This window comes from Athene noctua, chromosome 1 (genome assembly GCF_965140245.1).
Source record: "Athene noctua chromosome 1, bAthNoc1.hap1.1, whole genome shotgun sequence".
Classification (NCBI taxonomy): Eukaryota; Metazoa; Chordata; class Aves; order Strigiformes; family Strigidae; genus Athene; species Athene noctua.
The window spans coordinates 131159653-131174251 of record NC_134037.1 but is presented as its reverse complement, the minus strand read 5'-3'; the positions used below and the strand labels follow the sequence as shown (position 1 = coordinate 131174251).

At 43.3% G+C, this 14599-nt stretch overlaps 1 protein-coding gene across 1 annotated transcript in view; it reads right to left on the bottom strand.

Moving 5' to 3' along the window:
* The window catches only part of CLCN1 (chloride voltage-gated channel 1), a 63018-nt gene extending 52484 nt beyond the window's left edge, over nt 1-10534 (bottom strand). The window contains exon 1 of the mRNA XM_074927340.1: nt 10444-10534. Within this exon, the coding sequence (XP_074783441.1) occupies nt 10444-10494 (51 nt within the window). The 5' untranslated portion in view covers nt 10495-10534. The remainder of the gene's footprint in view (nt 1-10443) is intronic.
* Between the last annotated feature and the right edge of the window lie 4065 nt (nt 10535-14599).

Below are 14599 nucleotides of genomic sequence, written 5' to 3'. Positions count from 1 at the left end.
ACTGCTTGGGCAATCTCCCGCTTAATTTGTTCAAAGGATTGTTGTTGCTCAGGGCCCCATTCAAAATCGTTCTTCTTACGGGTTACGTGGTAGAGAGGGCTCACAATCAGGCTGTAGTTCGGGATGTGCATCCTCCAGAACCCCACAGCACTCAGGAAAGACTGAGTCTCCTTTTTAGAGGTTGGTGGGGCCATGGCTGTTATCTTGTTTATTATCTCCATCGGGATGTGGTGACGCCCATCTTGCCGTTTTATTCCTAGGAATTGTATTTCCCTTGCAGGCCCCTTAACTTTCTTTTGCTTAATGGCAAAGCCGGCCTTCAGGAGGATTTCAATTATCTTCTTCCCTTTCTCAAAGACTTCCTCGGCTGTGTTCCCCCATACAATGATGTCATCAATGTACTGCAGGTGTTCTGGAGCCCCACCTTTGTCCAGTGCAGTATGGACCAGTCCATGGCAAATAGATCCTTGTAGGGGTGCCTCTCCCTTACACTGAACAGGAGTCGCCCCAAAAGGCTGAGGGTTTGAGTCTGTTTGCCTATTTCCCTATCAATGCCAGCATCCTTGGCCAAAGATCCCAGCTGCTTGGCCTCTCTCCCCTCCATTTCAAAAGCACTGGCTCCATTGTCCCAGCATCGGAGCAGCCAGGTGCAAATCTGCTCGCCTCCCAGGCGGCCGAAATCTCTCTGCATATCTTACAACTCAGTCAGGGATAGAGATCGGACGATCACCTCTGGACCTTCCTCCTGTTCCCATGCTGGGCCTGGCTCAACCCATCCCCCACTTTGCGAGCTGACTTTCTGGTATATTTTGTTTTCTGTATCGGGGACAGATACCGGCACTGGCTGGCTCTCTGGCTCAGCTGCTGTGCTGGTGGAGGTGACTGATACTGGCTCTGCCTGTACCCCCAGCCCAGCTGCTGTACAAGTAAGTTCACTCTCAGATCCTGCAGGACTTTCTCCCCCCTGGGGGCAGTGGGTGGTATTAAAGAGGACATGGTAGGCATGGGCAAGTCCCCAACACATTGCAGCGAGTTGTGTCTCCTGGGGTTTGCCAGATGGGTAACACACCCTTTCTAAGCACTCCATCAGCTTATCAGGGCTCTGCATTTGTTTGGGAGTGAAATTCCAAAGCAATGGAGGGGACCACTGACTCAGGCCTTTGCCCATCTTTTCCCACACCCCTTGCCACTCATTGTTATCTGACCTCGGGGCAGGATTCCGGGCACTGCTATTGTTAGAGAAGTGTCGCATGGCCAAAACCGAAATCAGGCAGACATTCAGAAAGCATTGTGCCACAATCACACTGGCCTGCAAGCTCCAAGGATAATTGAAACTGTCAAAAACCAAGAGGATCTCTTCCCCTGGCTCACCCATAGAGGGGGTGAGACCCCTAACAAAAGCCCAGGCAGCAAACAGGTACCGGCCCGCCCCCCCCTCCCCCCCAGCGATACAAAGGCATTATAAGCAGTCAGTAGCCAGTATGACAAAACAATCCCCTTTATACATTTTCCACCAACAACAAACACCAGCACTGGGATCATATACTGGATATAAGGGTTAATCCAGCCCAACCACGCAAGCAAGTGGGCCAGCATTGCAAACATTTTCTTATCAAGCAGTACAAATACAAACAGAAAAATCACACCCAACAGATTGTTCTAACACACTCTGGTCAGGGTCTGTCCCTTTTTGATTCTTATTTCAACACTCTTGTGCCCCACATTGGTGTGCCAAAAATGCTGTGGTGGTTTAGGCCTGGCCAGGACCGGAGACCACATTGCCGTTGTCCCTCCCCCACCCTCGGACACAAGTAGGGCACAAACCCCGGGTTAAAATAAGAAGAAATTTAATACAACAGTGTGATAAACAATCTGAACCACAACAGTAGTAATTATAACAACAATAAACAGTAATAACAGTAGACAAGACAAAAGATATACAGAGAAATACCGCAATGGTTACAGACAGCTCGCACACGTGCTTTCTGTGACCAAAGCCACAAAGAAAAGCTTCCCGCGCTGCCACGCAGGACCTGACATCAGCATGGTATGAATAACCCAGCTGGAGATCCCTTCTTCCTCTTTGCTGGGTAAACTTAACCCTATCCTAGCTGAACCAGGACACCCAGTAGGACACCTTGGGCAGTTGCTGGTGCTGCCTCATAGGTCTGTGATTCGTGTTTCATAGGTGGTGTTTTTTTAATATGGTTATGCCTACAGATAGTCCATGTAGCATTTGAGAATTTCCCACAGTGAGGAACAGTAAAGGTAAAGAATAAGGGTGACATGGGGGGGCTCAGAGCTAAAACCGAATAGAGAATGAAAGGTACTATGAGGAGAGACTGCTTCCTGCAGATATTCTGACTCTCTCTTTCTGTGGGCTTGTAGTGAAGGGCTACTAGTCAAGCCGGAATAGGCCACGCTACCCAAGCCCTAAGCGGAACATGCCTGTCACACTGTGCACTTCTGCCTAATCAGAAACTGGTAATCTATCAGACCTTGAACTTCTTAGTCTCCCTTATTTCATATTTCCATATAAAGTGTTAAATCTGGTCTTTTATCAGAATTCTTTAGGGGTCATGAGGTAAAGTAGTTTGGGCTACTTTTGAAAGATAGAGAAGAGGCTGGGTTAAAGAATAGAGAAACGCACAGCAATTCAGTGTTGGCCTGAACCTTCACAGCTGTCTCAAAATTGTGAGTGGTATAAAGGACAGTCATATTCCCTTCCTTGCACCACCTCTGATATGTCTGCCCTTAGCACTGTGAAAGGAAAACTGATGGAAAAAGATTCATGTTTTTATGCAGTTAACTGCTCAATGTTGTGCTCAGAATGGGTTCACCACAGGTCAGGGAAGCAGCATTCAAATAAGAAGTTGTAACATGTGGTGGTCGATTATCTCAGATACAGCGTACACCCTCACATGAAGCATTAAAACATATGCTTAGGCAAGAAGAGAACTTTACTTAGCCCTTGTTTAATCCTCCCTACAGAAAGATTTCCATGTACCTCTGGAGTAAAGTTCCTAGAGCACGCTGTCTATTTCTTCTGTCACTACTATGTTGCACAGCTTTGATGTGTTTAATCTTGCATTTCCTTTTACCATTCCTAGAAATCTTAGGTGAAGCTGCAGTTCTTTCACCCTATGGGCCTGGAGCATTATGGACTAATGGAAATGGGATTTCCAACATGTCCTATTTCTATATGGAATTACAACTAAAAGCGGTGTATACTCAGTGCCTTGTCCTCTACCACTGATAATAAACTTAATGGCAGGCAGTGTAATAACACATACCTAGTTGGTCTGGAAAGGGCTCACAGTGTGTTGGCAAGACATTCAGAGGAGTAAAAACAAAGGCTGACTGAAGAATTTTATAAGGACCTTAACAGGATGACTGAGTGATAAGATGACAAATGAAACAGTCACAATATATATATGAAGTGATGACTGTGAGGAGGAACAGATGTTCTAGCTTTGCATACACAAGAATTGTCCAGCTGACTTTTACTGTTTAAGAATAAGATCTTGGGGTTAAACAGAATAGTCATGACAATGAATCCCTCAGCATTTTTTTAGAACTATAGGTTAAGAAGTAGGAAAATAAGGCAAAATTAAATGCAATGTGCAACTACATCTTGAATAATATTTGCATTTCTGTTTTCCCCAGTCTCAAGAAGAATAGAGTAGGAATGGAAGAGTTTCAGAGGATGGTCAAAATTATGGAATAGCTTCTGTGTGAGGAACAGCTAAACAGACTTGAACCTCCTAGGTTGGACATGAATAAAATCATGAATGATACAGAGAAAGTGAACTGAAAAGTTTTGTTTTGCTATATCTCAGGAGGTAGGCTAACCAAAATAACTCGTTGATCAGACAATATAGATCTTGTTCTATTAAAGTCACAACCTGAAATTTAGATGCAGGCAAACAGTTTTAATTTGCTTTTCCATTAATAGAAGAAAATGCCAGTTTTTTTGTGATTCCTTTAAAAATAAGGGTGGATAAGAGAGTTTGTTACAGATGAGGAATTAAAAATAAATTCTTTGCTGTCATTTTGTGGAGATTCACAACAGTATCTGAATTTACCTTGAGTATTTGTATTTGCTGTACACTTCTGTATTGATGCATTATTTCTGATGTGCTGTACTTTGTATGCCACCTGCTGTAGAGCCTGGGCAGTAACCACTGTATTCCTGTTGCCCCTCTACTACTATTGTTGACAATTTTATGAGCAATAAAATTGTTGACAATTTTATGAGCAATCTTTCTGAAACATCAGGAATGCTAGTACATTGTCTTTCTGTGCCTTGTCTCCCCCGCCCCAAACTTGTCTGAAATAATGTAATCTGCCGTACTTCCAAATTAGCATGCAATTATCGGCTGACAAAAGAATGATGTATTTTATTTGTCCACGTAAAAAAGGTTATAGCATGCAGCTACCCAACTAGGTGTCAGACAGATGTGGGATTCCCCCTTATGCCATTTACACACAAGCAGATTATTTTACTTTTTACAGCACCAGATCAATGGCAAGGGTAAGATTGATCAACATGTTGCCCACCCTTGTCATGTATTTGCTTGGACAGGAGGTCTGTAAAATTTGTGAAAAAGCTTCAATTTTGTAACATTATAAATAAGGGACACATAGCTGGACAAACTCAATGAAGTATAAAGATAGTCTTACTGCTACTGTGCTATAGTTGTGACAGTTTTCTCAGGAAAAGACAACTGTGGTACTGAGATATAATGCCACTGCTATTGAGCTAGCTCCTGGTATGTGAGATCTTCATTCTGTGCCTGGACACCTTGGATTGTTTGGAAATAACTTATTAAAACATACAGTTCTGGACACCTTCATGATGGAGCCTAAATGATGTTGAAAATGGGTAAAAAATACTTTTTCTGCAAACAGCAAAAAAGGCCCCTTGTAGCATCCTGCCAGGATGGTGCCATGGGTAAGGTGCCTGCAGAGAACCTGCACCTCTGAGGCTGCAAATGCTGGTTCAGTACAAGGACAATATGGGCAACAGCCAAGCCAGGTAGTGCTGAGTGGCAAGCGAAGTCTTCAGGGCTGTCTCTGCTGCACATCTTATTGTTAAATCAAACTTTCTCTGTGGGAAAAGCATTCAGGTCAGTAGTAAACAGCACCAGTATGCAGCTGTGGGTGTCACCTCAGGAAGCCTTGCCTGGGTTGTTGACTGGAGAGGCTGAAGGAGCTGGGTTTATTCAGGCGGAGAAGAGGAGACTAAGGGGGATCTATTTGCTGTCTGCCACTACCCAGAGGGAGGGTATAGACAAGACACAGCCAGGCTCTTCTCAGAGAGGCACGAGGAAAGTGCAAGAGGTAGCAGCCATGACTTGCAACAAGGGAAATTCATGAGTGACCAGGGTGTTGGACTGGCTACTACCACAGGTCCTTTCCCATCTAAATATTTCTGTGTCGCTCTTTTTTTCACCTTGATAGAGACAAAATCAAAATACTGGCAGACAAACTTTGATTATTAATAGAACTATGAAGACCAGGTCTGGAGCAATACAAACTGGAAATGAGATAATTTCTTCAAGAAGATGCTAGGTCTCACAGTGAAACTTATCTCCACAGCAAAATATATTAAAATTTCCTATCCCTGTGTTTTAAACAGGTAGGGCAGCTCTGAGCACCTCTCCCATGCAATGATGCAACTTTGTTGTTTGGGGAAGAGGTTCTTATATAAATTACTTGCAAACAGGATGAATAGGACAGACATAAACAGTGCCTCATGATTTGTCACTAGGGCCTGGTAGTCTGGAGAAGTAAACCTATACTCAAACCACACTTCAACCTGCTCCTAATACAGAAATTAATGCCATGCATATTCTACCTCACTAAAACCTTAAAAATAAAACCCATGTTACTTTAAAAAAAAAATTGTTGTTAGTAGGCTTGTTGTCATTTTTCTTTTCCTCAGCCTTCCTTCTGGCATGCTGGGTGGCATGGGAAACCTGCAGTTACTCACTGGAATTCTGAAACTGACCCATCCCTCAGCTAGGAAAGGTCCAGGCACAGTCCCACAGCACAAAACCAGGAGGTCTGTTTGCCCATTGACTGGATGATGGTTACAGAAGAAGAGCACTACAATTTCAGGGAAAAGCCTTTCAACTCCCCAGGCATTTGTACCATGCAGCCAGGTTTCTTCAGTGAATGTCTGACAAGGCAAGGTATTAGTTCTGTGATCCCTCTAATGGGAAACTGGGAGAGAAATCAATGCAGATCCTCAGATATACCCAATGAACTGAGCCAGCAGATGCCAAGCAAGGAGAAGTAGACAGCAAGGTGGATATGGTGGAAAAGTGAATAGGAAGCCTTTAGCTTCAGTAGATACTAAATCTCAGTCTGACTTATGGGAACATGGGAAATGAACCTCTTCTCCTTTCTTAGCTTCAGCAGAGGCCAGCCTGCGAGCCAACTAATACTGCCGGTATACAGGAAGTGACTCTCTCCCCTCAAAGACTGAATATGAGAGGCTAAAAATCGTTCCCTAATAGCAGTAGCTGATGCTCCTAAATGCCTGCACTTTTAATCAGACAGCAAGAAGCTGATAGAAAGAATTCCTTTCTTTCTTTTCTGTTCTCATTGTCAGCAGCCTGCTGTTGGGATTCTAGAGGACTTTCTGCGAGAGAATGGCCATGTGAGCAATCCTGCGTGAGAACAAAACTGATAAGAGCCTCAGCCTGAGCAAGAATGCGATAAGGATGTGACCCTGAATGAGGGGGGAGAAACTCTACGAGACAAACAACTCCCGGAAGGGGTTGGGACGGAAGAGGAAGTTACACAAGGCAGGAAGCCTGGCAAGGCTGATGTGGCACTTTTTATCCAATCATAAGAAGGTTTAAAGCGTGGGCTAAGTTAACTGTCCAATCTTGAGGACTTGTATTGCATGTTACTCACGTGCGAGGGAGAACATGATAAAAGGGCTTTCTTAGTTGTAATAAACGGGCATTGCTTGATCACATTTGTTGTGTGCATGCTCAGCTCTCCTGCAGCCCGCATCTTGACCTGTAGAGCTTGGCCTGGTATTCATCTGCATCTTTTGTCCTCTCCAACTTCGGAATTAGCAATAAAAATCTGCACAAGTGATCTTTCTCATGACCTCAGTTCTCCAGGTCTCTTCTGCCTTCTAACATTACTTTCTGTATGACTGACAGCATCTTCAGGAAGAAAAAGAAGAGAGAGGGGCTGTGGAGAATCCCCCCGCTGCCTTGGGACAGCACAGGGAAAGGGTCACATGGGATATATTTAGAACATAATCCAATGGCAGTGATGTGAGGAAGTCACAGGGAAAAACACAGCTGTGAAACCTAACACTTGGCTTCGTATATACTGAGAGCAGGAACAGCAGAGAAACAAGCCGAGGAGACGCAATAGAAGACAAGAGTGAGAAAAAGGTATATGAGGATAACACAAGAATGGTAAAAGAGTAAATGACAAAGAGGCAATGAACACCTGGGGAAAAAATGGCTAAAAGAGAATAGGGGAGAGAAACGGCAAAAGACTGAGCCAGGAGGAGAAAAATTGAATAAACTGGCCATGTTATATAAATAAGCAGAGATATTTTAATCATAGAAGGGACTGAAGGACAAAAAATGGTCAGCTATGAGTCAGCACTCTTATATGGATGATTTGTGACCTGCAACTGACCAGCAACTACCCAGTCTACCATCTCTCCTCATCCCAAGGTATAAGGGCGTCATAAGTGACTTAGGTTTTGCATCGTGACATGGCAGTAGATTTTCTAAATTAGAAGAAAATAGAAGTCATTCTCACAGCCTTTGAAACTAGGTGATGAGCTACCATCTGTCTTTTACTACAGACCAGCATGCCCAGAGAGCAGTGGTTGCTTTACGTATGAAAACTGATGTATGTAGCATCAGTTTGGAAGTGCTCCCTGCTACTGTTCACTCACTAAACAAGAAAGAACTAACATGACTGACTACATGGAGTGGATGGTGCTAATGATGCTACTTGATAGGAGTATGGTCCTAAAGATAGCATTTTAAGGTATAAATTGCTAAGACACTCAAGTCCCAAAAGTGTCTGGGATCCACTTGAGGCACTTACATCCAGAATTACAGTCCCTTGATCTGTTGTTAACTAATCCTTATAACTGTTCTTCATTCTTCGTGTTTTGATAAATAATTCATGCTTCATCAAGATTAGTGATTCAGCATGTATTTAGCACTGATGCCTGAATTAGATCCAGGAACTAGCTGCTCTCAGTAACTAGCTGCTACTCTGCCTGTGATCCCTAAGGACCCAAGTATATATGATCATTCTCAAAGAGTTCCTAAATTTATAGCCACCTCTTCAATGAAATAGGTTGTAGCATAATTGCCTCCTTATCATAAAGCTTATCAGGGATGTGGGTGACTTGAATTCAGTTAAAGAACTAAGCATTTTGGGTTTATCCATGAAGACACGAGTTGATCAAAGAGCTGCCACTTATTACACAGTTCTGTCCCATCCAGAAGCCAAAAAATATCCCAATGGCAAATATTTGGGATACATTTATAAATAAATTAAAATCATGCAGTCCATAGTCTTCCTTTCTCTCCTGAATAGCTATTTAGTAATGTATAAATATTTTGTCAAAGACTTGCCTTGATTCAAGTAATGTGATACTAGTTGTGTCTTCTCACAAGCATTCAAGAAAACTGTCAATAGTCTAAACTCTCTGACTAGTCTAGTTCTAAACTAAATAACATAAAATGGAAAATTCTAGAGATTCATGAGTTTGTACAGTTACAGAAGAAATATAGCCATTTTCCCCAGGCTGCATATTCTCTAATTCTGCAACTTTTGTTGTCTCATCCTCTCTTCTTCACCACTGCTTTTGTTCAGGTTTGCAGGATTTTCTTACAGTTCAGGACCTCATGTAATTTGATCAGCTCAGAAACCAACCCAGTTTGAATTTTTGGTTTCAGAACCCACCTCTTGTTCTCTCTCCACAAACCTTACATGTTTGCATACTGTGCAAACAGGTCACTGTAATCTCATTATGTTGTATTCTCTAGTGTTGGTGCTACTCGACTCTGATGCTGAGGATGCTACTTTTCTTTGTATTGGACTACAGAAAGCCAGGCCAACAGAAATGAAATATTTAATAATCTAGCCTTTCCACTGTAATGATTGGCTTCTTCAGCAATGTTAATACTTGTCAAATGATAAATAGCATTCTTAGTAAAACACCGTTGAGCTGAGGGCACGTGCTTGTGATGTGTGGAGCACTAAGAAATTTACATTAATTACATAAGTTTGAATTTGAAATCAAGCTTTCAGTCATAAAGGACTATATGGTCACACTAAAGATCATACAGTTCTTCATTCATCTGTAAGGCACTATGTCATACATGCAAGGCTCAGCAACAGAAAATGTTGGACTGAAAGCTACTCTCCTGGTCTTCACCTCAGTTTTCTGTTCTCAAAGGCAACCGTACATTCCCCTTGGTAAACTGGGTGTTCTAATTTCTAGAAACAATCTCTCCATCTTACTTTGCAGTGGCTCAAAGAAGATGAGATTTCATGTTTTCCTCAGCCCCAACACAGTCTTATTTGTCTCCAAACACTACCACCAAAACTTTGCATGCTCAGGTACAAACAGGCCACCATTCATTTTTAGAGGCTGGGATTCCACTCATGCTGTTACTTAGGCAATCTGGAGTGTATGATGCTAATTCTCACTTCAGTGACTGAAGGAAGTGGCTTTTTAGATACAGTACAAACTGCTACCTCATCTTGTCCAGAAAAGTGTGAGGACTAATGCAGTGCAATACATCTTATTTCTCCCAGTTGGCAGTAATCTCTTAAAGTACTTAAACCAAAAAGTGAGGCAACCGCCTGCATTCAAATACCTATAAAACAAAGCAGTGCAAGACCCCACTGGGATGTGCCCAAAAGATGCCACAGAGCATCATGCTCTGTGCTCTCACAGCAGCTTCTAATACCCAGCATGGCAGAATCCTAACCATATCTTCTGAGAACTGTAACGAAAGGCAGGGAAATGTTTCAGTGCCTTATCTGTGGTTCTCTGGAAAAAAATAGGAAAGCCATTCACAACCAGCAGTTGCATTTCTATACACCTCTGAAGACTAGGTGTCCCTACAGACTCAGCCCTAAGTCTCTCCAGCACTTTTATCCTTGTCTGGTGAATTCAGTGACGTAAATTTTTTGCCCATGGGGATCAGGAACGATTCCCATTTTCACAGTGAGAAAAGGAGAATATAGCCTCTTTTTCTCTTGGAGGAAGACACTACTGGAGCATGTGGTCAGTCAGAACTCTCACAGATTCTTCCTAATGCAACCAGGGAAGGATGTTTGTAGGCAAAGAAAGTGTTTAGCCCCTTAAGCAGAAAAGGGAACAGCTATACTGTAGGAAACATTCTGTCCTCCTGAAGGTATTGTACTCACCAGGGTTTGTTGGTATCGGAAGGCTTTTGTTGGAGAGCCATCCACAGTCATATCCTCAGAGACAATGTCCTGTGGAGTAGGGGTCGTCCAGGGCAACGTCTTCCTGCCTGCTCTCCACAGCAAAATCATGGAGTTGAAACAGACACAAGGCTTCAGAGAAAATCCCACAGAGCACCCTGAGAGAGAAGGTTACTGGTGAAGGAAAGGCACAGAGGGAGAGTGTAATCAGAGACTCCCTTCCCCCTCCTGTTGAGTCTGTGCTTGGACACAGCAGCCGCTTCCCTGCTTTAATATCTCTCTGCTGCTCTGGCACCAGAACAGCTCAGTAAATTAACAGGAGGTAAGGTTTCCCTCTCCTCTCTCAGGCAGTATCATTCTCCACTGCATTTGGAAGGGGTCAGCAGTGGGACCATAGAAAGCATGGGGCTGATGACAGAGAGAGACTAGGGAAGAAGAGGATGGAAATTAAAAATTACCACAATTAAAGAAAAGAGAATCATCCTGCAACTTAAGCAGGATTATGCCTACAACCTGTTTCTGGGACAACTTTGTAAAGTATCAGAATCTGAGAGGGCAAATTCTCCTAGCAGGCCTTGGAAGACTATTCCTTACATAAATTACATGGTGTTCTCACATTTAGCCTAATTTTTCTTAAAGCATACCCATTATTGCTGATTCCCTGGCCACAACACCACCTCACCGCAGATAAACAGACTTCCTCACAGTCTTTGTACCTTCATGAACCTTCATCCACTGGTATAGCCAACACTCAGTATCTTTTTTGTAAAGAATCACAGAATGGTTGAGGTTGAAGGGACCTCTGGAGGTCACCTGGTCCAACTCCCCTGCTCAAGCAGGGCCAGCTAGAGTCAGTTGTCTAAGACAATGTCCAGGCAGCTTTTGAGTATCTCCAGGAATGGAGATTCCAAAACCTCTCTGGTTGTGTTTCCTGATGTTCAGATGGAGACTCCTGTGTTTCAGCTGTACCCATGGCCTCTAGTCACTGGGCACCACTGAAAAGAGCCTGGGTCTGTCCTCTTTGCACCCTCTCTTCAGGTGCTTATAGGCATTGATAACAGCCCACTGAGCCTTCTCTGCTCCAGGCTGAACAGTCCCAGCTCTCTCAGCCTGTCCTCAAAGGAGAGGTGCTCCAGTCCCATCATCATCTTTGTGGGCTGTTGTTGGCCTCTCTCCACTATGTTGATGTCTCTCTTGTACTGGGGAGCCCAGAACTGGACACAGGACTGCAGATGCGCTGAGCATAGGGGAAGGATCACCTCCTTTGACCTGATGGTAACATTCCTCCTAACGCAGCCCAGGATACCATTAGCCTTGTTTGCAACAAAGGCACCTTGCCGGCTCCTGTTCAAATTTATTTTCACCAGGTCCCCTGGGACATTTTCTGCCAAGCTGCTTCCCAGCTGGGTGGGCCCCAGCATATACTGGTGCATGGGGTTGCTCCTCCCCAGGTGCAGAACTCTGCATTTCCCCTTGTTGAACTTCATGAGGTTGACTTCATGAGATTTCAGCTCTTCATGATTCTTTTTTCCACTTCCTTTCTATTTTTTTCCCTATCATCCTCAGAAGTGAATTTCAAATTTTGAAACATTTTGTGATAGACAGATAAACTAAAAGAATGCATATTCTAGCATGTAAATACATATAATTGCAGTCCTGAGAACTACCTTGAAAAGATCTCATATTTTCCTCTTGTGTTAATGTTGGCATTTTTTTCTTAATGTCTGACTAGAAATGACATGGGAATGTAGAAGACAACAAAGAAGCTATGTGTAACCAAATTTGTTATACTTAAAACCAGTCAAAGCTGCTCAACAGCACAGTCAGGAAGGGTTTGTGGGATGTTGAGGATCCTGGAACATCAGTAGGAGTGAAAAGTAGGGAAGTCCTGCCTCCTGCCCTTGTGTGTTCTGGGCGTTTGCCACAAGGAAAGCAAGGAGAAACTAATGGGGTAGAAAGGGCAAAATCAGGGTGCTGCTCTCAGCTACTGCCTTGAGAAACAGAGCAGCCATGGTAACTGCTATTCCTCAGCTGAGTCTTAGCAACTGTCTACTGTATCCTGAGGCAGCAGCAAGCCCAGAGTTCTGTGGGGAATGCAGCAGATAATACAGGAAACAGCTCTTTTCACAGACACCTGCTGGTTTTTTTCCTCTGTCATCTGTAAAGCTTTTCAGTCAGGGAAATTAATAAATTCTATATCTAGGCAAAGCAGACAGTTACTTAGGACAACATCATGAGACTAATTGGATGAGGCCCTCTGTAGAGAGATAGGAGCAGCCTCATATTCACAAGCCAACATCCTCATGGGGGACTTCAACCACCCCAATATCTTTTGGGGGGACAACACAGCAGTACATAAGCAGTCCAGAAGGTTCCTGGAAAGTGTTGATGATAACTTCTTTCTCCAAGTGACAGAGGATCCAACAAGGGGAAGTGCTATGCTGGATCTTGTTCTCACCAACAAGGAGGGGCTGGTGGGGAATGTGAAGCTCAAGGATAGCCTTGGCTACAGTGACCATGAAATAGTAGAGTTGAAGATCCTTAGGGCAGTGAGGAGGGAGCACAGCAAGCTCACTGCCCTGGACTTCAGGAGAGCAGCCTTTAGTCTCTACAGGGAGCTGCTTGGCAGAGTAACATGGGGTGAAACCCTGGAGGGAAGGTGGGCTCAGGAAAGCTGGTTAATACTCAAGGATCACCTCCTCCAAGCTCAGGAGCAATGCATCCCAACAAAAAGGAATCTGGATAAGACCATCAGGATGCCTGCATGGATGAGCTCCTGGATAAGCTCAAATATAAGAAGGAAGAGGGTAGAAGTAAGGACAGGTAACCTAGGAGGAATACAGAGACACTGTCCGGGTAGTCAGGGATTCTCAGCAAGGCCAAAGCCCCGATAGAATTAAATCTGGCCAGGGACATGAGGGGTAACAAAAAAAAAGCTTTTAAAGATCTGTTGGTGTTAAAAGGAAGACCAGGAAAAATGTGGGCCCTCTGTGGAAGGGGAGACTTGGTTATCTGGGATATGGAGAAGGCTGATGTAGTCAACAACTTTTTTGCCTCAAGTCTTCACCAGCAAGGGCTCCAGCCACACTGACCAAGTTACAGAAGGTAAAGATGGGGACTGGGAGAAGAGAGAACTGCCCACTGTAGGGGAAGATTAGGTTCAAGACCATCTAAGGAATCTGAAGGTGCCCAAGTCCCTGCGACCTGAGGACATGCACCTTGCAGGCACTGAGGGAACTGGTGGATGGATTTCTATAAAAGGTGTTACTGTTTCTCCTTACTTGGCAGCTTAAAATGAGAACTTTCAGGAGTAACAAAGAAAAAAAAAATCAATGTAAACTACAGCAAGTCCAGTTGTTTCTCTTAAACTCAGAGAAATCTGAAAACAACCCTGAACTCTTTCAAAAATGTAGTGATTTATACAGAAGATGTCTTCTTAAGAATTTGTGCACACAGCTGTAACCTGTATTTTTGTATTTTGCAAAAATACTGTCTGGAGACGAAGTTACACATAACAGTGACCATAATCAAGGAACTAAATGCAGATGAATGGAAACAAAATAACATCAAACTTTCACATGAGAGAATTCTACAAGTAGTGTTGGCAAAAGCAGCAACACTAGGCCCAATTGCACTGCATAGGACTTAGTACTCATTCCTCAGGAAAACAGCCTCACCAAGGCTGCTGATCTTGTGACAATAGTTGATTATAACTTCTCTAGAGATCATTTCAGTCCCTTAGTTTTAAAGAAACTGTTTTCTATATGCATACACTGCTGACATCATCACAACATAATCAATTACGTAACAATATCCTATTTTCTTGCATTTCCTTTTCCTAATAACAGTGTTGTGATGTAGCAAAGAATTCTCACACCCTGAAGACAAGGGCAAGAACACATTGTACAACACAGGTACAGTGTATGTTAGGAGTCTCAGCCTGGCATAAATTTTATCTTATAAGACATTTTATATATGTTTAGACAACTCTTTTGATGTTTTGGAAAGCTTTCCCTCTTCCAATGCCATTCTGTTCCTTCCTATTTTTAAGATCAATGACTGTTTTTACAAAGTCAAATTCTTTGGGTATCTATTACTTTTCATAATGGCAAATGGGGAAACAAAACCAGTTTAGAAT